This window comes from Cervus canadensis, chromosome 2, assembly GCF_019320065.1.
Source record: "Cervus canadensis isolate Bull #8, Minnesota chromosome 2, ASM1932006v1, whole genome shotgun sequence".
Taxonomy (NCBI): Eukaryota; Metazoa; Chordata; class Mammalia; order Artiodactyla; family Cervidae; genus Cervus; species Cervus canadensis.
The window spans coordinates 66,283,845-66,305,785 of NC_057387.1; the positions used below are offsets into that span (position 1 = coordinate 66,283,845).

The window sequence follows — 21,941 nt, forward strand, 5'->3', positions numbered from 1 at the left end:
TATGAGAAATAATGGGGAAAGAAGGTGTAAGTATTTTGTCCTGAACAAAAAAGATATCAGTTGTTTTATTCACAGAGTCTAAAGAGAGGAAAGATCCTGTCCTTGGACTCCAGGAAAATAAGCAGCAAAGTGATCCCCTTGAAAGCTCTTGATTTCCAAGTGAAAACTAAGAAAAATGTTGTTATGATTTTTACTCAAATATTCCTAATGTTAAGGTTTCTGTGAAAGGGTATTATAGTTATGTTTTGAAGTAGACACTGAAACTTAGAGGGATTAAAAAATCATAATTTTATTCTTGCAATGACTATGTGATTAAAAAAGATAGTATATAAGAGTAAATATTATACAGAGTTGTTTTTAAAAGTTAAGTTTCTCTAAAACAGAGAGAAAAGTTAAATCTTGCTTTTCTGAAAGTCTGATACACTCAACAAACTCTTATTAAGAGCAGCTTTATAATATCTATTAGAAACATCATTCTACCAAGACATTTCCGAACCAAATCTCAGTAATCTTCAGGGAAGACAGTAACACTGATTCCTGGATCATCATGGTCGTTATTTTCAAGTTCTTTATCATTTTCTTCAGTAACACGTTTGCCATGTGCTTTTTCTGGGTTCCTTTTTTTTTTACGAATATATGGTGAGTTAACTTTCTCTTTAGGATGTGAGGTTGCAGCAACAGTTTCTTTTTCCAAAGCATGTTGTAGGCAGTTGTAAAACCTGTAAAGAAATAAAATACTCCTGTCATGTATGTATCTGTGTGTTCTCAAACAAAATGACTGAAATATACCTCAAACATAAAATTATGTAAATCTGGTATCTCATATTAACCTTAAGATATGAAGTAAATCACAGAAATAATGTGCTTCTTGTTTTTATGATTGCTTATTTATGAAAAGAAATGCATTTTCAGTCCTCTAAGAACAGTCTTGAAAACTGGATTGGAATCACCTCTTGACAACCTCTATCCTACCTTAATTTCTATTCCAGATGTAGTAGTCAAACAAAGGTAAGAAAAAGAACAGAAATATTTTTCTTTAAAAAAAAAAATCATAACTGTAACAGAGGTCCATTTTAGAGAATTTGGAAAATATATGAAGTTACAAATAGAGATGATCTCCACATAATTACCTAAAAATAATCACTCTCAATATTTTTATTTTTTCCAGTTTATGAGTGTATTCTGAATTAATACATCTGTCCATGTATACATATATCTGTCTTTTATACAATTGTGATATTACATACAAAGTTTTACTTTGTTTCTCCAAATGTAAAGTTTATTGAAAACATTTTCCACATCTCTAAATGAATTACAAAATAATACTTTTTAATGGTAGTATAACACTGTCACTTAGATTGGCCTTTATTTTTAAGTTTTCCCAATACAAACAATGTTATAAACATTTTGGAAATAATATAATCTGAGTCTTTAGCTATTTAGGATAGATACCTAGAAAGTAATTAAATGGTTAAAAGGTATAAATATTTAAGGCTCTTGATAAATACTGTTTTTCAGAATGGGTATTCAAAAAAATATGCTCCTAATAGCAGAACTTGAGACCACTTGACTCATATAATGAATATTACATCAAAAACATGCTTTACTTTGATAGGTGGTAAGAGTCTCTCATTATTTAAGTTTTTATTTCTTTGAAAGTGAACATTTTTTGTTTATTGTTACTTGAATTTTTTACTGTAAATTATTCTTTCCCTTTACTCATTTTTCCAGTGGAGGGTTAGGGTTAGTTTTCAGCAGATGCCGGAAAGCAGCAAGGTGGCTTGGTTTGCCCCACGTACTTCACATCAGTGCTCCACTGGGAAAGCTGAGGTTGCTAATTTCAACCTCACTGAGTCTCGATTTCCTCCTAGCTGTTATCCTGTACCTAGCAGGGTTATCGGAGGGTTATATATGTAACTACCTAGCACAGACCCTGGCATTGATTAGGTTCTCAAATGTGACTATTCTTACAGAATATAAACTCCATGAGACCAAGGACTCCATCTGTTTTGTCATCTGTTATATTCTTAGTGTGGAGTACAGTGCAGCCACACCTGGTTAAAAATATGTCCAATAAATGAATAAATAACAACTGAACAAAAAAGGTAAACATCCCAGGTGTTATCCTAGGTCCCAGATAGAATGATCTAAAAGTTGAGAACGCTTCTGCCATTGTTGAGATCTTATTATGCTTTTAATAGTTCTGTTCAGTCGTGTCCGACTCTTGGGGACCCCATAGACTGCAGCACACCAGGCTTCCCTGTCCATCACCAACTCCCAGGGCTTGCTCAAACTCATGTCCAGCAAGTCAGTGATGCCTTCCAACAATCTCATACTCTGTCATCCCCTTCTCCTTCTGCCTTCATTCTTTCCCAGCATCAGGGTCTTTTCCAATGAGTCAGTCCTTTGCATTTGGTATCCAATGTATTGGAATTTCAGCCTCAGCATCAGTCGTTCCAATGAATATTCAGAACTGATTTCCTTTAGGATTGACTGGTATGATCTCCTTGCAGTCCAACGGACTGTCAAGTCTTTTCAACACAGTTCAAAGACATCAATCTTTCGGTGCTCAGCTTTCTTTATGGTCCAACTCTCACATCCATACATGACTACTGGAAAAACCATGGCTTTGACTATAAGGACCTTTGTCAGCAAGGTAATGTATCTACTTTTTAACATGCTGTCTAGGTTGGTCATAGTTTTTCTTCCAAGGAGCAAGCATCTTTTAATTTCAGGATTGCAGTCACCATCTGCAGTGATTTTGGAGCCCAAGAAAATAAAGTCAGCCACTGTTTACATTGTTTCCCCATCTATTTGCCATAAAGTGATAGAACCAAATGCCATGATCTTAGTTTCCTGAATGTTGAGTTTTAAGCTGGGTTTTCACTTTCCTCTTTCTCTTTCATCAAGAGGCTCTTTAGTTACTCTTTGCTTTCTGCCAAAACAGTGGTGTCATTAGCATATCTGAAGTTATTGATATTTCTCCGGGCAAGCTTGATTCCAGCTTGCGCTTCATCAAGCCCGGCATTTCACATGATGTAGTCTGCATATAAGCTAAATAAACATGGTGACACTATACAGCCTTGACTCCTTTCCCAATTTGGAACCAGTCCGTTGTTCCATGTCCAGTTCTAACTATTGCTTCTTGACCTGCATACAGATTTCTCAGGAGGCAGGTCAGGTGGCCTGGTATTCCCATCTCTTGAAGGATTTTCCACAGTTTGTTGTGATCCACACAGCCAAAGGCTTTGAGGTAGTCAACAAGGCAGAAGTAGATGATTTTCTGGAACTCTCTTGCTTTTTTGATGATCCAACAGATGTTGGCAATTTGATCTCTGGCTCCTCTGCCTTTTCTAAATCCAGCTTGAACATCTGGAAGTTCTCAGTTCATGTCCTATTGAAGCATCGCTTAGAGAATTTTGAGCAGTAGTTTGCTAGCGTGCGAGATGAGTGCAATTGTGCGGTAGTTTAAACATTCTTTGGCACTGCCTTTCTTTGAGATTGGGATGAAAACTGACCTTTTCCAGTCCTGTGGCCACTGCTGAGTTTTCCAAATTTACTGGAATACTGAGTGCAGCACTTTAACATTATCATCTTTTAGGACTTGAAACAGCTCCGCTGGAATTCCATCACCTCCACTAGCTTTGTTCGTAGTGATGCTTCCAAAGGCCCTCTTGACTTCACATTCCAGGATGTCTGGCTCTAGCTGAGTGATCATACCAATGCGGTTACCTGGGTCATGAAGATCTTTTTTGTACAGTTCTTCTGTGTATTCTTGCCACCTCTTTTTAGGATTTTCTGCTTCTGTTAGGTCCATACCATTTCTGTCCTTTATTGTGCCTATCTTTGCATGAAATATTCCCTTGGTATCATTGATTTTCTTGGAGAGATCTCTAGTCTTTCCCATTCTATTGTTTTCCTCTATTTCTTTGCACTGATCACTGAGGAAGGCTTTCTTATCTCTCCTGGCTATTCTTTGGAACTCTGTATTCAGATGGGTATATCTTTCCTTTTCTCCTTTGCCTTTTGCCTCTTTTCTCAGCTACTTGTAAGGCCTCCTCAGACAACCATTTTGCCTTTTGCATTTCTTTTTCTTTGAGATGGTCTTGATCACTGCCTCCTGTACAATGTCACGAACCTCCATCCATAGTTCATCAGGCACTCTGTCTATCAGATCTAGTCCCTTAAATCTATTTCTCACTTCCACTGTATAATCATAAGTGATTTGATTTAGGTCATACCTGAATGGTCTAGTGGTTTTCCCTACTTTCTTCAATTTAAGTCTGAATTTTGTAATTAGGAGTTCATAATCTGAGCCACAGTTAGCTCTTGGCCTTGTTTTTGCTGACTATATAGAGCTTCTTCAACTTTGGCTGCAAAACATATAATCAATCTGATTTCGGTGTTGACCATCTGGTGATGTCTATGTGTAGAGTTGTCTATTATGTTGTTGAAAGAGGGTGTTTGCTATGACCAGTGTTCTCTTGGAAATACTCTGTTAGCCTTTGCCCTCCTTCATTTTGTACTCCAAGGCCAAACTTGCGTGTTATTCCAGCTTATCTCTTGACTTCCTACTTTTGCATTCCAGTCCCCTATAATGAAAAGGACATCTTTTTTTGGTGTTAGTTCTAGAAGGTCTTGTAGGTCATCACAGAACCATTCAACTTTAGCTTCTTTGGCATTAGTGGTTGGGGCATAGACTTGGATTACTGTGATATTGAACGGTTTGCCTTGGAACTGAACAGAGATCATTCTGTCCTTTTTGAGACTGCACCCAAGTACTGCATTTTGGACTCTTGTTGACTATGATGGCTACTCCATTTCTTCTAAGGGATTTTTGCCAACAGTAGTAGATATAATGGTCATCTGAATTAAATTTGCCCATTCCAGTCCATTTAGTTCACTGATTCCTAAAATGTTGATGTTCACCCTTGCCATCTCCTGTTCGACCACTTTCAATTTACCTCGATTCATGGACCTAACATTCCAGATTCCTATGCAATATTGTTCTTTACAGCATTGGACTTAATTCCATCACCAGTCCCATCCATAACTGGGCATTGTTTTCGCTTTTGCTCCATCTCTTCATTCTTTCTGGAGTTATTTCTCCACTCTTCTATACTGGGCACCTACCTGGGGAGTTCATCTTTCAGTGTCACATCTTCTTGCCTTTTCATACTGTTCATGGGGTTCTCAAGGCAAGAATACTGAAGTGGTTTGCCATTCCGTTCTCCATCATGCTCTTATATCCTATTATAATGGGAGATTTTGACAGGAAGTTTTTTATATCTACAAGATAGACTGCTATTTGCACCAATTACATTCTTTATTTTAATTCAATTAAGAGGCTAAGTTCCACTTGCAAAAGCTCTGAAACTGCCCTAAGAAAACCAAGCTAATTGCGTCTTCCCAAATACTTCACACAATGCTAAGATATACCTAACATGATTACCACATTTCCTATCCATATTTTAAGAACTTATGTAGTCACCACTATATACCTTGATATTCATCACCATTCTTGGCAGATAACTAGGGCTAAATGGTATTTCTAGAATGAATAAATCAATCTCAAAGAGGGAGGTACAGTGAAAGAGAAAACAGTACTTTAAGAATTAGAGCAAAAGGTTTTGAAAAATTTAAACTGGTATTTATTTTAGATCCCATAACATGGTCACAACATTTTCATTTAATGTATTCCTTGTATCCTTACTTAACTGAAACCTGGTTCCCCACAAACACACCACTGCCCTGCATTCCTGTCAAGTGGAGAATGCTTATTCTTTCAGTATCCTGCCCACCAGAGAGGTGAACGATAAGGTAAGAATTCACCTGCCTCACCAACACCTTTCCAGGCTAAACTCCTTTATCTGCTCCTTGGACTATCTACCAATATTCTGTTCAGTCCTTTACATTCATGAAAACTTCTACACTTGGCCTGATCTTTGTCTCCAGGTCTTGCCATCATCCTGGGTGACTTCAATTATTGGTTTTCTTCTCATTTTCCACACTGCCTACATAGTATGATTTTTAAAAATGTCTTAGTAGAATGACTCACTTTATCTAAAACAAATCTAAGCACGTTACAAAAGGGTATGAATCACCCTTATCTGATCATAAGAGGCTATTCACGAGGTTCAACATTATCTTCTATCAGTCTCTACCCAACCCTGCTCTTTAAACTTAGGTAACCAGGTCTTTTCTCTGGATTCTACTGTATTCCTAGAAAATTAAAGATAAGATTAAATTCCTCTTTTATGAGCATAGCGAATTAACAGCTGTGTAAAATACCTTGTTGACCACACTAAAAAGGTAACTAAAGAGGAATAGGTGCCTTACTTCTAATCTTCCATTAAACAACCTAAGAATTCAAAGCTATAATCCTTGGGAGACCAAAGAAACAAGTGGTAAAAAAGGAACAAAGACCTTTTCCATGCTGAGAGCCAAGAATACAACTTCAACTACTTTTTTTTCTTTTTCTTTGTTAAGGGAACTTTTAAAATGTCCTTTGGGAAACTATCTTACTCAATAAGTCAGAAATTTATTTCTCAACTACATGTTCTCTTCTCATGCTCTGACCCTTTACACAGCATTCCAAAGCCCGATTCTCAAAGTATAATTTTCTCAACTTTCAAAGGCAACAAAAAGAGCTGGGAGTATAAAAAGAAATATATGCTCAGGCAACTGTTTTTCTGCACCCCCTCCAAAGAAAAGCAAATTGTCTTCCACTTTTCTACCTCTGTAGTCAAGATTATCATGACACAGGGCAACTTGTATATAGTTATCTTCATGACAGAACTTTTCAGACCAGCTCTGGGAAAATGAATTTCTGTTCTTCAGATCAGTTAGGGGACCATGGGCGATAAAAAGCCGATATTTCTCACTTCTGAAATAGGAACATAAAATTAATAAAATCTTAAGCACAACTTCATATCCTTTTGCATGCATGCATGTGTGTAAAGTCGCTTCAGTTGTGTCTGACTGTGTAATGCTATGGACTGTAGCCTGCAAGGCCACGGGATTCTCCAGGCAAGAGGACTGGAGTGGGTTGCCAGGGGATCTTCCCAGCCCAGGGACTGAATTCGCTTCTCCTGTGTTTCAGGTGGATTCTTTAACCCTGAGCCACTGGGGAAGCCCTCACACCCTTTTAGGCTTCTATTATTCATAGAAAACAAAAGAAGACTATTCTCATATATTATGTATTTGGATTTTTAACTGATTTTAAACTCTAGCATTTTTATTAAAAAACATATATGTGACAGAACCTATGCCAGGTGCTAAAAACAAGTAAGAGACGGTCTGTACCCTCAGGGAGCTCAGGGTTTGATGGGAGCTGCAGAGGTGTAAAGATAAATTCAATGTGCCATGAAAAAGCTAAGATAAAATAGGAGAACACAGGACACTTAGCTCCAAGAAAGATCAAGAAATACTCCTTGGGAAAAAAAAACCCAAAGCCTGGGCTGAATTGCAAGGATGAATGGGAGCTGGCGAGGTGAATTCCTCTCTCTTCTGGCACAGAGAGGAATTATGAGAGGACAAATTGAGGGGAGTTGACATCCAAGGAGAAACTACCAGAAAATATGTTTTCCCTTTATATTACTTACTTCTCTGACCGTAAGTATATAGAGAATTGTGTGAGTTATTTATTTACCAGCTTTGTTTCCATTTTAAAAAATAAGGCTTGGCTCCTCCTTCTCCTCTGCCCTCATTTCCATCTGCTGCCGTGTTAGGCAGTATCATTCCCATTCACCTTGTGACCTGGAGTCCTGTTACTTCTCACCCAGACTGTGTAGCAAGTCTATTCTGGTCACCCCATCGGTAAGCCATCTTACACGTCTTCCAGAATAATGACCTTAAGTCTGTGAAGCCATAAAAGTAGCACCACTTTTTTTTTAAGTAGCACTACTGTTAGAACAAGTCTGTCAAATAAATTCAGCAAGCATTTATTAACCACTGTTCTCCTATCAGACACTCAGAAAATGATAAGAAACTGTACTTGCCTTTGGGGAACTCATTATAATGTATTAACTTTTAAGTTCCTTTATTATTTATGATTAATTCAATAAAGTATTGGGTTTCTACTCTATAAAGCTTTAGGATAAGAGATATTTAAAGTGTGGGTATGCATGGATATGTGTTTGGTTGGTATCTGTGTGTGGAGGGAGTAAGTCCTGTTTAAAAGGTGACAATCTTATAGTGGGGAAAAAAGACATACATGCAATTAAATAAGTGTAATTCAATATGGTTCACATTGCTGTTTGCACTGATGCATAAACAGTAATAATGCTTGTAAATGGTAAGACTCTGAACCAAGGAAATTGTTAAAAGAGGTTGAGACTAAGATAAGATTGAGAAAAGGCTGATGGGATATTTGGTTAGGTATGTTCAATAGGTTATTAGATATATGGGCCCAGAACTTGGGAGATATTTGGAAGATCTACCCCAGGTGGCGGTAATGGTAAAGAACCCTCCTGCTAATACAGGAAACATAAGAGATGTGGGTTCAATCCCTGAGTTGGGAAGATTCCCCTGGAGAAGGGCATGGCAACCCACTCTCGTATTCTTGCCTGGAGAATCCCCATGGACAGAGGGGCCTGGCATGCTGCAGTCCATAGGATCTCACAGAGTTGGACATGACTGAAGCGACTTAGCAACCAGTGTGTGGGGAAGCTAAAGCAATGGGCCATGGGAGGAATCCTGGAGAACAATAGTATTTAACCAACAGGTAGAATAACAAGAGAAACCCAGAACGAAGCTAAGAAAAAGCACTGGAAGGAAAGTAGCAAAGTGATGTCACACAAATGCTTACCAACAGGTGTAAGGAAAATGCTCAATGTCATTAATCATCAAGGAAATGCAAATCAAAATCATAATGAGATTATCACCTCACACCTGCAAGGATGGCACTTATCAAAACAAAACAAAAGACAAGTGTTGGCAAGGATGTTGAGGAAAGCATGCCAATGAACTGTATAATGGTTAAAATTGTGAATTTTATGTTATGTATATTTTACCATAAAAAAGTAAAAAACAAAAAACCAACCATTAGAAATAATTAATTTTTTTACTCTAATTTGCTTAATTTTTATCAACATTATATGCCAATATACTTGGACTTTTTATTCTACATTTTATTTAACATTTATTTTCTTATTACACAGTTGGTAAGAAGAGAAACATGGCTAATTTCATCCAGTCTAAGTCAGTCTTGATCTCTTATTAACAGCTACAAAGATAGCTCTCCTCTTGTAACTGGTAAATAAACCTCCAAACTTCCCATGTTTCACCTGGAAATCATTATAGATGAAATTATCTTACTCTTCCCATGAAGAAGTGGGCTTGGGAATTCTTTTTTACGAAACAGACCTCTTGCTATTAAAATTATCTTAACTTTTGATTTTCACATTTCAAGAATATTTCTTATTGCTGGAATGCTACTCATTAGGATTTTGACTTTTAAAGCTTCTCTTATTACAGCTGTTTGAATTGTGAAACTTTGGTCCCATGACAAACCAATTTTACACTCAACATCTGATTGCAGAACTCATCACCTCCAGTGTTTAATTTTTCTCTTTTCCACATCAGAAGACTAGCTCTTTTTCTGCATTTGGTTGACTATACAGCTGTTCCCCAAGGAACTCCCTAATTTGTTCCCTCTTTCTGAATTCACATGTAATCTTCTAATCAGTATCTTAAGACACTTTTTACCCTTCTTTAATTTTTCACTGATTTTATATGATGAGCATGACTATCTTGATAGCAGCATGCACACTGTAATCTCAAAACATATTTTTGAGTCAATGGATTTAAAGCATAATTTGATTTTATAGTTGGTGAACGTGGCTCAATTAACTTCACCAGGTGTATAGTTAGTTGATCTTGGGCTATATTTATAATCTTGTTGAAATTCAAGTAAGAAAACAGAGAAACTGATTTCCTACCTCCTACTTTTTCACCAATAGTCTCACAGTTAGAATGCCGTCTAACAAATGTAGCCAACTTTTGGGATGGTACCAATAAATACTGCAGCCTGGCATGCTGCAGTCCATGGGGTTGCAAAGAGGTGGACGTGACTTAGTGATTGAACAACCACCAATAAATACCTACGTACAGTTCAAACTCTGTAGCCTGGTGAAATGGCTGGGTACCTTCAGTTACTTTCTTGAAATCACTTTATTTAGAACATCTGCTCAAAGTACCTTGTGATCAGGAAAACTCTTAGGCTTTTTCAACCAGGTTTCCACTAAAAAATTAAGCCCTAATGCCCACAGGCAGCCACTGTATGTCATGAATTAACTTATCTCCCATGTATCTTGGCTGGTATAATTTATATGGCACTGCTGGGAGAACTGAGAAATAGTCACTTGCATAATTTTGTTAATTTTATGGTTCAAATAAGGAGCCCTGGCTGAAAAAGCCTGGATGGTGAGACTGATGTGATTATAGGTTTACTCTCTGTGTGAGTCAGTGAAGGAGGAGAAAGGCTATCCTCAGAACCATGCCAGGACACAGATGGGGCCTGTCATTCCATATATGCTGCCTAATATATGCTAAAATTGTTCTTCAAGACAGATACAAGAAAACTGAAGCCAAGAGAGTTGAGTAAGTTGTGGTGGGAGCAGGATTTGAACTCGGTTCTGCCTCTGAACCCAATTCTACCTCTTTCCATCATGCTAATCTGCTGCCAGAGTGGCTACTGGCTTTAGCTGTTCCATAAAAAATTCTAGGTATTAAAGAATTTTAAGGTATTAAAGAAGCTGAGTTTTAAAGAATGCTAAGCAGATGAGTCAAGCAGGAGGATTCCTTTTCATCTGACAGATAGGATTCTGATGGTGATATGGAGAATAGTTTAGAACAGAGACAGCCTGGAAACATTCTACTCTTAGATCAGTGGTCCTGAATGAAGAATGTGGCAGGAAGGATGGGGAAAGAAGAATGAGTCAAGAGTGATTTCGGCAGTGATTGGTTGTGAGGTGACCAAAGGGATGGGGAGAAAGCAAAAAGGAAATAATAAATGACAACAAGATGAATTCTTCAATAACTCAGAAATACCATCTTACTGATGGTAGGTCAGTGGCATTTATCTTCATATATAAAAAGCAGCATAATAGTCACTTCTTTATATCAAAAATTCTATTCTGAGGAAAAAGTTGAGAAAGAGTAATGTAAAATTAATCAACAGAAACAAGAGAAATACAAAGATGTGCACTGACAGCCATAATCCTTCTGACTGCGACAATTATGCCAATGCAAATCTAATTCATGACAAGAGCTGGGTTCTGATCTAGCCAGAGGTATAAAATATTTATCAGATTAAAATTAACCAGGCTGTTATCCTCAAAAAGGACAGTCTAAGTAATCTTCAGCAGGTCCCATCCCGGAGGCAGAGTGTACCGTGTCCCTGGCTGCCTTCAGCTGGATCAGTCGTGTCCCTGTGGCTGCCTTGCTCTCAGCTGAGTGACTGTTTCTCCTTAATGCCTGGTGCTGGCAGCCACACGTCCTACTGTCCTGCCTGGAGCTTCCTCTGCTTTATGCTCCATTTAGTACCCACTGCAGTCTGGCCTTTATGCGTGCTAAGTCTCTTCAGTTGTGTCCGACTCTGCGCACCCCTGTGGCCAGTACCCCACGGGGTTCCTCTGTCCGTGGGGTTTCCCAAGCAAGAATACTGGAGTGGGTTGCCATTTCCTTCTCGAGGGATCTTCCCACCCCAGGGATTGAACCCGCATCTCTTGTCTCCTGTACTGGCCTACTCTCATCAATTATTTTCATTATCTTTATTATTCTTGATAAGGCTACAAATATAAAAGCAGCTGGGAGTATAAGCTGGAGATGATGTGTATTAATATTTTCAAAGAAGACGTAAGTATGTAAGACTAACATACCTTTCAATTCTCTTCTTGTTTTCTTCCATTTTTTGATTTGCTATCTTTAATAGGAAGGCGATATACTCCTCTGTCACCATCAGTTTTCCTTGATGGCTTAATGGAACTTCTAGGCCATGTGTGCTCCGGACAGCCTACAAGGAACAATTTAGATTGGGTGACTTGTGTACTAGAGACGCTGAAGATAACTAAAGAATAGTCCACTCTGGGCTGTTTATATATAGTTTAGCTCCATTACAGCACTTACGTTTGCACTTTGATACAATTTGGTCAAATACAGTTGAATCAAAGGAGAGTAAATAGATTTTCCCATCATATGAAGTCATTTGTAAAGAAAATCATTTTATACATGAGAAGCAGGTATTATCAAAGAGTCCAATAAACTTAATGGTATCAATCTCAGTAAATCTAAGAAAGTTTTAATACACTATTTAATGAAACAAAATAAATGAAACCTCAACAGAAGTTTTAAGGGAAAATCAAAACGGCTCGGATGCTGAAGGGCCTCTTAGCACTGCTTGTGCCGGGTGGTTACAAGATAAACCAGGCCTGCTCCATCGCACAAAGTGGCTGCTTTCTTGATGCTTTAGGGTTGCCAATCTTAGGAACCCCACTGAGGAAACAGTCAACATGTTCCCAGTAAATCCAAACACTGGATATAGGTTAAGAAACAACAGAAACTCTTATGAGGCAGAAAAATTCATTCAACGAGCCTTTACTGAGTTTTTTACTGCAATTTTCCAGGCCCCGCGGAAAGTATGAAGATACAGGATGAGTACACATGGTTCCCATATAAAAGAGAGCTAACACGTCTGAACAAAAAACCAAGTGAACTAAGACTCACAATCCAACATGGTACTAAGAAGAAACACATAAATGTGCACATGCGTGCATGCATGTGCGCACACACATACACAAAATACTAAGGAAACGTATTCAATAGAAGAGGAGCGACTAACTGAGACAGGTGGTGGTTTTATGGGATTTTAAAGCACACGTGTAATTTCACCAAATGTAAAAATGGGAGAAGGGGAGCATTCAGCCAGAGAAAGAACTTTTCTATTGTAACAGGACATGAAAAGCATAATATGTTTGGGCAATGACCAACAGTATTTTATCTGGCTGCAGTGGAAGTATGCTAGTGGAACATGAGCATAAATAAGGTAGATGCAAAATAGTTTATTTATATAAGGGCTTCCCTGGTGGCTCAGACGGTAAAGCGTCTGCCAGCAATGCGGGAGACCTGGGTTCAATCCCTGGGTCGGGAAGATCAGTCCACAGGGGTCACAAAGAGTCGGACATGACTGAGCGACTTCACTTTGAAAATCAGAGAAAACACCAGGTGACCTTGACTTCTGACACTACTGGCTAGAGGGACTGAAGGAAAAGATGGGGAGGATGAAGACTAGGCAGGAGACTGCTGTGAAGACAGAGATGAGAGATGAAGAGGGCTTAGGTGGGGGCAGTGGAAGAGGGCTGGGAGAGGTGAAGTCCGGAGTGAGGACTTAGATGTGACAGATTTGTCACTAATTTAATCTAGAAGACAATGGAGAGAAAGGTGGAAGAGTGATTCTGTTTTCGCTCGGGCTACCAGACGTACATAGTGGGGAGTGAGATGGGGACTCAAATCAGTACCATGAGCTTTGATTTTCCATTTAGTCATGCTGTACAGATGTCTTCTTTTGTAAGCCACCTCTTTTTGGAAAGTAAGCTATTTGTTAAAAATAGAAAAGTGGGAAGTCTAGGGAGCTAGAATGGAAGACAATCTGAAATACTACAAAAGCAAACAATGTGCACCATGCCAAACAGTAAACACAAACAGTAGCTACTACAGGAGAGGGCAAAGATCACTAGGGGCTGGCTTGGCCAGGAAAGGACTCAGAGAGGCTGTGGGACTTGGAAGGAACTTTAAAGATCTTCTAGTCCAGGGGATGGCAGACTTTTTCTGCAAAAGGATAGATAGTAAATATTTTCAACTTTGCTGGCCATGTGATGTCTGCCATTGTAGCACGAAAGCAACCTTAGACAGCAATTAATCAAATAGGGAACTGGCCTCCCGCAGGCTGGATGTGGCCCAAGGGCAGCAATTTGATAGATCCCTGATACAGCTGAAAAAGTTCAGTCCCTGATGGATCCCTGTAGAGGACTTCAGAGCCCATCTGTGATTCTTCCCAATACATCATGGTGCTGATTAAATTGGGCCTTGACTATTCAGAATGCGGGGGCCAGAGAGAATCAGGTTAAAAGTAAGTGGTGTATGTGTTAATCGCTGTCATGACCAACTCTTTTGCGATCCCACGGACTGTTGCCCATCAGGCTCCTCTGTCCATGGGATTCTCTAGCCAAGAATACAGGAGTAGGCTCCCATTTCCTTCTCCAGGGAATCTTCCCAACCCAGGGATCAAAACCGGGTCTCCTGCATTTCAGGTGGATTCTTTAACATCTGAGGCACTAGGGAAGCAGAAAAGTAAAGTGGGGAGGAATATTATAAGGCCTCAAATGTAAAGCTAAGAACTCTGGACTTTGCCCTGTACAGAAAAGTCAATCACTGAAGGTTTCTGAGCAGGGAATGGCAGGAAGATTTGAGTAGAAGGTTATTTGATAATCTGGATTCCTTCATGATCAAAGAATTGCTTTTTGCCAAAAGGTACCTTACCAGCATAATCTTTCCTCTCTTTCCCACAGTTATGCCAGAGTTCCTGAAGCCAGAATCTATTGCCACTGAATGCTGTAAGAAAATAAATTTGTTAAATTCTGATCATCTGGCTAACCAGATAAACACTTTAGCTCTACAAACTGCTGAAACATATATAACCTCAAATCTATGTTAGTTGATTAAACTAGCATTGTATTAATTGTGGTAGAAGATTTAAAGTTCAAAACTAAATCTACTCATATCCCTATAAATTCAAGTATAATCACAAAATTTTACCAGAATCCGTGCATCCTGCAACTGTCGACATTGCACATGAAGAACAAGCGGCTCAAATTTCAAAATGGCGTCGCCATTCGCTCTCCTCAGGGCCACCACCTAAACATTCGGGAAATACCAGGATTAGACGCAAATACAGGGTCCTACTCCTTGGTGACCCTTTATCCTATGTACCTTCAATATTTCCAAGGACTGTCAGACTCATTCTGCATCATTCTTCCACAGTAACTTTTCACTCTGCTTTCTTGGATCTCTTTCTCCAAAACTCATTAATCTGCTTATTCTTTTAAGAGACTTGATTTCTAATCCTCTCATAAACCATCTGTGGCATTCTTTCAAGCCATACTTCAAACAAGTAAACTATTACTTTATATTTTTAATAAAGGAATATGGAATGTAAAGACTGTACTAGATCTGTCTAAATGCTTTGTTGTTAGATTGAAGATTGAGACACAAGTATTATTATGCTTCAGCTAGAATCTGTATGTGAACCGAGAACTTCCAGATGTTCAAGCTGGATTTAGAAAAGGCAGAGGAACCAGAGATCAAATTGCCAACGTCTGTTGAATCACAGAAAATGCAAGAGAGTTCCAGAGAAACATCTATTTCTGCCTCATTAACTATGCTAAACCCTTTGATTGTGTGGATCACAACAAACTGGAAAATGCTTAGAGATGGGAATACCAGACCACCTAACCCGCCTCCTGAGAAATCTGTATGCAGGTCAAGAAGCAATAGTCAGAATTGAACATGGAACAACAGACTAGTTCAAAATTGGGAAAGGAGTATGTCAAGGCTGTATACTGTCACCATGTTTATTTAAGTTATATGCAGAGTACATCATGTGAAATGCTGGGCTGGATGAATCATAAGATGGAATCAAGATTGCTGGGAGAAATATTAACAACCTCAGATATACAGATGATACACCACCCTTGTGGCAGAAAGCTAAGAGGAACTAAAGAACCTCTTGATGAAGGTGAAAGAGAAGAGTGAAAAAGCTGGCTTAAAAGCAACATTCAAAAAACAAAGATCATGGCATCCGGTCCCATCACTTCAGGGCATACAGATGGGGAATAATAGAAACAGTGAAAGGCTTTATTTTCTTGGGCTCTAAAATCACTGTGAATGGTGAATGCAGCCATGAAGTTAAAAGACGCTTGCTCCTTGGAAGAAAAGTTATGCCCAAACTAGACAGCATATTAAAAAGCAGAGACATTACTTTGCCTACAAAGGTCTGTCTAGTCAAAGCTATGGTTTTTCCAGTGGTCATGTATGGATATGAGAGCTGGACGATAAAGAAAACTGAGCTCCAAACAATCGATGCTTTTGAATTGTGGTGTTGGAGAAGACTCTTGAGAGTCTCTTGGACTGCAAGGAGCTCAAACCAGTCCATCCTAAAGGAAATCAGTCCTGAATATTCAATGGAAGGACTGATGCTGAAGCTGAAACTCCAATACTTTGGCCACCTGATGGGAGGAACTGATTCACTGGAAAAGACCCTGATGCTGGAAAGACTGAAGGCAGGAGAAGGGGACGACAGATGGTTGGATGGCATCACTGACTCAATGTACATGAGTTTGAGCTAGCTCTGGGAGATGGTGAAGGACAGGGAAGCCTGGTGTGTTGCAGTCCATGGGATCACAAAGAGTCGCACATGACCCAGTGACTGAACAACAACAGAATCTGTACAAGGCAGCTGTTACTTCTGTCTGCCTAACTGACCTGCACCATTCTCCCTCCTTCACATCATTTGATTCTGGTGTGACTGTCAGTTGTGACCCTGCCGCTCGTTGCTCCCACTATATAATATCAGAGACAACAAGTGCCTGGGTCTGATCAAGGAGAGCATTCTATTCTACTGGCAAAGATAACTCTTCTTAGTGGAGAATACCTCACCAGGCAGGATGACTCAGAGTCCTTTGGAAATAATGCATGGATCTTAAAAGTGAATCTTTTTCTGCTGGGATTGCTGGCAGCTATCTTTCCTGCCACAAAGATTATCTGCAGCAGAAGAGAAGGGCAAACATACAGACAGAATCAGTACCCAGAGGAGACTGAGTGAGTACTCTGAAGACAATATTTAAGCACCTGAGCGGGTAATGTAAAATGCCTGACTAATATGAATTTATATGAACTCACCTAAACATTTTAATTTAGGGAACTAAATAATCCAGCATAGACAGTAGTCTCCCACAACTAAAAAAATAGCCATTGTAATGAATGCTCTTTAGGCCTTATAATCTTCAATCATTAAAACTGTGCACATAAATGGAATTTTCTATTCTTTTCATATATATTTAAAGTGACTGTGAATTAAAGTTTATTTCTAAATTTATATATAAAAACTTACCACATCATCTTTCACACAGGCTTTGTGTGTAACCAGTAGCCAGGAACAGTTTTGTTTCTGAACCTCAGAACCATTTATACTCTAAATTGAAAAAATAACATAATTTAAGTTAGTCACATAATATTTATAAAATAAAAAATACAATGTGTAGCATATTTTGTGCTTGTGCTGTTCTTAGTCACTCAGTCATGTCCAACTCTTAGGCGACCCCAGGCTGCTCTGTCCGTGGGGATTTTCCAGGCAAGAATACTAGAGCAGGCTGCCATGCCCTCCTTCAGGAGATCTTCCCTACCCAGAGATCCAACCCAGGTGTCCCACACTGCAGGAGGAGTCTTTTCCATCCGAGCCATCAGGGAAGCCCATTTTGGGCTTTCTCCTAAGAATTAAGAATCCCAAGTGGTGGTTTTAAGTATGACTAAGAACAATTCAATAGGCTTTTGGGTAAAATTAAACATAAAACAAAAATGAAATGAAATTATTTGAGATAGAAAGAAATTTGCTTATTAAGATAAACATACTTAATATTTTCTGAAATATGGTCATGTTTTTGTTAGGAGAAAAGGTATTCTTACAAGGGGTTGTACACTAGTAGCCCCTAAGTTGTACTCTAGCTGTTTTATATGATTAGCAGAACATTAAAAACATTTTTAAAAATTCCTTTTGTAAGAAAGCACTGTTCCAGTCCCACACAGGACCTACCACTTTTTACTGATGCCTGATCTGTTCAAAGCTTTCTATGTCCCTAGTCACTATAGGCGTAAATTTGTGACCTCTGGATTAGACTTTATATGTAGCACCAAAGGGCAGAGCTAGGACTGAAAGTTCAGAATTTCAAGAAGGCAGATATTTTACCAGTATTCTTTGCTTATTAACTGTAAAAATGTTTATTTGTCAAGTTCTATTAGGTACTTTGTATACAAACAGAAGAAAAGCTATGACAAACCTAGACAGCATATTAAAAAGCAGAGACATTACTTTGCCAACAAAGGTCTGCATAGTCAAAGCTATGCTTTTTCCAGTAGACATGTACGGATGTGAGAGTTGGACCATAAAGAAGGCTGAGTGCCAAAGAACCATACTTTCTAGCTGTGGTTTTGGAGAAGACTCTTCAGAATCCCTGGGACAGCAAGGATATCAAACCAGTCAATCCTAAAGGCGGTCAGTCCTAAATATTCATTGGAAGGACTGATGCTGAAACTGAAGCTCCAATACTTTGGCCACCTGATGTGAAGAACTGACTCACTGGAAAAGACCCTGATGCTGGGAAACATTGAAGGCAAAAGAAGAGGGCAGCAGAGGATGAGATGGTAAGGGAGCATTACTGACTCAATGGATGTGAGTTTGAGCAAGCTCTGGGAGATGGTGAAGGACAGGGAAGCCTGGCTTACCGCAGTCCATGGGGTCACAGAGTTGGACTTGACTGAGCGACTGAACAACAAATATAAACAGATCCTATCCTCAAGGACAATTCAGAAACAGGAAACCATATGCACTTTCTATGCAGTAAACATAGTTTATGTATAAACAGTAAATTTATCCAACTAATTTACTGAAATAATTCCAACAAACTGGAACTGCTAGGACTAAAGTTATCCAAAGTTTATAGTTTTGAGTCTAAACTATAATTTCCCCTATTATACAGAGGGGATGTCATCAGTCTTGGCCCCCAGTGTTTATGTGGGTATGTTTCCTAAAACTGTACAAATGTTAATATTGGGCTTCCCTGGTAGCTCAGATGGTAAAGAATCCGTCTGCAATGCAGAAGACCCAGGTCAGATTCAAATATGCTATTATAAAGAAATTGCTTTTCGTTTGCTACTGTTCAGTTCAGTCATCTTTTTTTGTTGTTGTTATTTTTTATTTTCAGTCATCTTCTTACACTTCATCCTTACTAGTCACTTGTGTTATTTCATTTTCTTCTTTTTTTTTTCATTTGTCTTGGTTTATCAATGTCTTTGTTACTGGTTTCTAAGAGCTCATTTATGACTAAGGAGGTTAACCATTTGTCAGGCAATGAAAATGAAATACCGTATTTTATTGTCAATTTACTATGATGTTTTATATTTCGGTTGTGTATTAAAATATAATCATGCTATGTTTCATGAAAATAAATCAATCACCATACTTCCACAAGGTGACTTTTATACATTAGGTACACAGGAGACTTTGCCATCTGGCTTTGGAATGGAGAAGAGTTGTGCTTGTCCAAAAAACTGATCTGTTTTCATCGAATGACCTCAGTCAGGGACTGATGTTTCTGATCTAATGCTGGCTGCCCTAAATCTTACAACCAAATGTGTGACCCACCTCTAGCAAATTAACAGTCTTGTGGTATATTGTGAGAACTAATGCCATTTCTGCTTCATCTTATCTATACTCCTTTTATCCAGCTTGTCTCATTTTTTATTTTCCTTCTTGTATTGCCTACTTGAAATTTGATCCAAATTCTTCCAGAAATAAGGCCAAGTGAAAATAAATACAAGGTATAAGGTAATACATAAAATGAAAAGATGTTCAGGAAAAAGTCCTAAAGGTAGTTCAGAAGAAGTAGTCATTGCTTCCAAGTGAATGTATGTGTTTGTGCTCAGGAGGAAAGGGGAGTTTGGAGAAGTATGTCTCAGATATGCAAAGGTGGGGGTAAACATTTCAGGAAAAATAAAGATGAACAAAGGCAGATAAAAGTAAGAGGAAAAAGAGAATAGTTCCGTTTCAGTGACCAGAATAAGATGGAGTCAGAGGGGAAAAAAACAGCTGAAAAGTGTATTAGAGTATTTCACTAGGGCTTCCCTGGTGGCTCAGATGATAAAGAATCCACCTGCAGTGCAGGAGACCTGGGTTCCATCCCTGGGTTGGGAAGATCCCCTGGAGGAGGGCATGGCAACCTACTCCAGTATTCGTGCCTGGAGAATTCCATGGACAGAGAAGCCTGGCCGGGCTACAGTTCATGAGGTTGCAAAGAGCTGGACACAACTGAGTGACTAAGCACAACAAAGCAAAAAGTCTGTCAGCACAGATGAGTGTCACACACAGAACTGTGCTTTATAAAGGGGAATCTGTCACCAGCGTGTAACAGGGTTTGGGGCAGGGAGACTGGTAGTTCAGTGACCTGTTAGGAAACCACTGCATAAATTCAGGTAAGACAAGGCAGGAGAAATGAGGGAAGAGAGAGAAAGCAAGCAATGGAAGCAAAATAAGAATGAATACACCCTGCTAACCTGGGAGACATTCACATGACCTGTCAGTGAGAGATCTAAAGAATGAGTTTACAAGCATGGTGTCTTGCAAGCTCTGAATTCAATCTTAATGTTAAAGTGAACACACAGCTAACTTATAGTGCACTTAATATGCCAGGCAGGGTGCTAAAGTTTCAAAGTTGTGTCCAAGTCTTTGCGACCCCGTGGACTATACAGTCCATGGAATTCTCCAGGCCAGAATTACTGGAGTGGGTAGCCTTTCCCTTCTCTAGGGGATCTTCCCAACCCAGGGATCGAATCCAGGCCTCCCGCATTGCAGGCGGATTCTCTACCATCTGAGACACAAGGGCTTCCCTCGTGGCTTCCTTTTTTGAAGCAACGTAAAAATTACCAGAGTTGTAATAATGGAGTGGGCCACTAGGAGGCAGCAGCCTTAACCATAGCGAGCAGCAATCAAATGGTTAACAATGGTTTGGTAGAGCGGTCGACGAGAAGGGAGCCGCCCCGCCAGACTAGAAAATCTTTAAATCTCCTTAGTATTGAAAAAATAAAATTCCCTTAGTGTTAAAAAAATAAAAGTCTCTAACCCTTGCAACTGAACATCATTCCCAGGCCAGTAGTTTCAGCATCATTTGGGGGCTTGTAAGAAATGCAGAAAGCTGAGCGCCCGAAAAATTGATGCTTTTCAACTATGGTGTTGGAGAAGACTCTTGAGAGTCCCTTGGACTGCAAGGAGATCCAACCAGTCCATCCTAAAGGAGATCAGTCCTGGGTGTTCATTGGAAGGACTGATGCTGAAGCTGAAACTCCAGTACTTTGGCCACCTCATGCAAAGAGTTGACTCATTGGAAAAGACCCTGACGCTGGGAGGGATTGGGGGCAGGAGGAGAAGGGGACGGCAGAAGATGAGATGGCTGGATGGCATCACCGACTCGATGGACATGAGTCTGAGTACACTCCGGGAGTTGGTGATGGACAGGGAGGCCTGGCGTGCGGTGATTCATGGGGTCGCAAAGAGTCGGACATGACTGAGCGACTGAACTGAACTGAAGAAATGCAGATTACGCCCTACCCTTGACGTACAGAATCAGAATATGTATTTTAAAAATTCTCCCAAGTAATTAATAAACACATTAAAATTTTAGACACTTCGGTTTAAGTAACGCTGTCAGTTTAAAGAGACCGAGACCACCGATCAGAAAGACAAATAGGCAAGCTGGGTTGGGGTGTTGCATCGGGCGGGTGTAGGAGTTCCCGTCGTGCACACTACAAGGCAGGACTGGAAGGGCACGAAGGGTCCTCACCCCGTCTAGGAGGATGATTCGGCCAGCGCAGGAACTGGTGGTGAAAAACTGTTCTTGCCCATTTAGGAGCTGCACAATCTCTAACACGTCCTCGTCCACACTGCCCTTCCGGCTGAGGTCCACTTTGCTCAGACACTGCGCCTTCCACCTCTTGAACTCTGCGCTAAGATCCATGCGACGAAGGAGTTAGGGTCTGGAGTTTTCACGGTAGCCTCGTTCTTCCCTGGAGGCAGCCATGTTGAAGTCAATGGTGGCCGGGAAGATCCAAACTCCTTC

At 39.6% G+C, this 21,941-nt stretch overlaps 1 protein-coding gene across 2 annotated transcripts; it reads right to left on the reverse strand.

The window, feature by feature from the left end:
• Window positions 1-269: 269 nt before the first annotated feature.
• TYW3 (tRNA-yW synthesizing protein 3 homolog) lies at window positions 270-21,934 on the reverse strand. 2 transcript variants are annotated; one of them, XM_043460958.1, is made up of 6 exons: window positions 21,666-21,934; window positions 17,168-17,248; window positions 14,815-14,913; window positions 14,539-14,610; window positions 11,883-12,016; window positions 270-719 (listed from the first exon to the last, which is right to left on the reverse strand). In XM_043460958.1, the coding sequence occupies exons 1-6, from the start codon at window positions 21,837-21,839 to the stop codon at window positions 503-505; spliced, it is 777 nt and encodes a 258-aa protein (XP_043316893.1). In that variant the 5' UTR covers window positions 21,840-21,934; the 3' UTR covers window positions 270-502. The 2 variants fall into 2 exon arrangements, with proteins under 2 accessions (XP_043316893.1, XP_043316892.1); XM_043460957.1 differs by lacking the exon at window positions 270-719 and adding an exon at window positions 5,174-6,886.
• Window positions 21,935-21,941: the final 7 nt, after the last annotated feature.

What these genes read in the sequence shown, in the direction of transcription:
- TYW3 (XM_043460957.1), bottom strand. Translation starts at nt 21,839, where the DNA reads ATGGATCTTAGCGCAGAGTTCAAGAGGTGGAAGGCGCAGTGTCTGAGC. An exon ending in CCTGTGTGAAAGATGATGTG is followed by an intron (nt 14,914 to 17,167) that starts GTAAGTTTTTAT and finishes CCGAATGTTTAG; the next exon opens with GTGGTGGCCCTGAGGAGAGC. An exon ending in AACAAGAAGAGAATTGAAAG is followed by an intron (nt 6,887 to 11,882) that starts GTATGTTAGTCT and finishes TTCCTATTTCAG; the next exon opens with AAGTGAGAAATATCGGCTTT.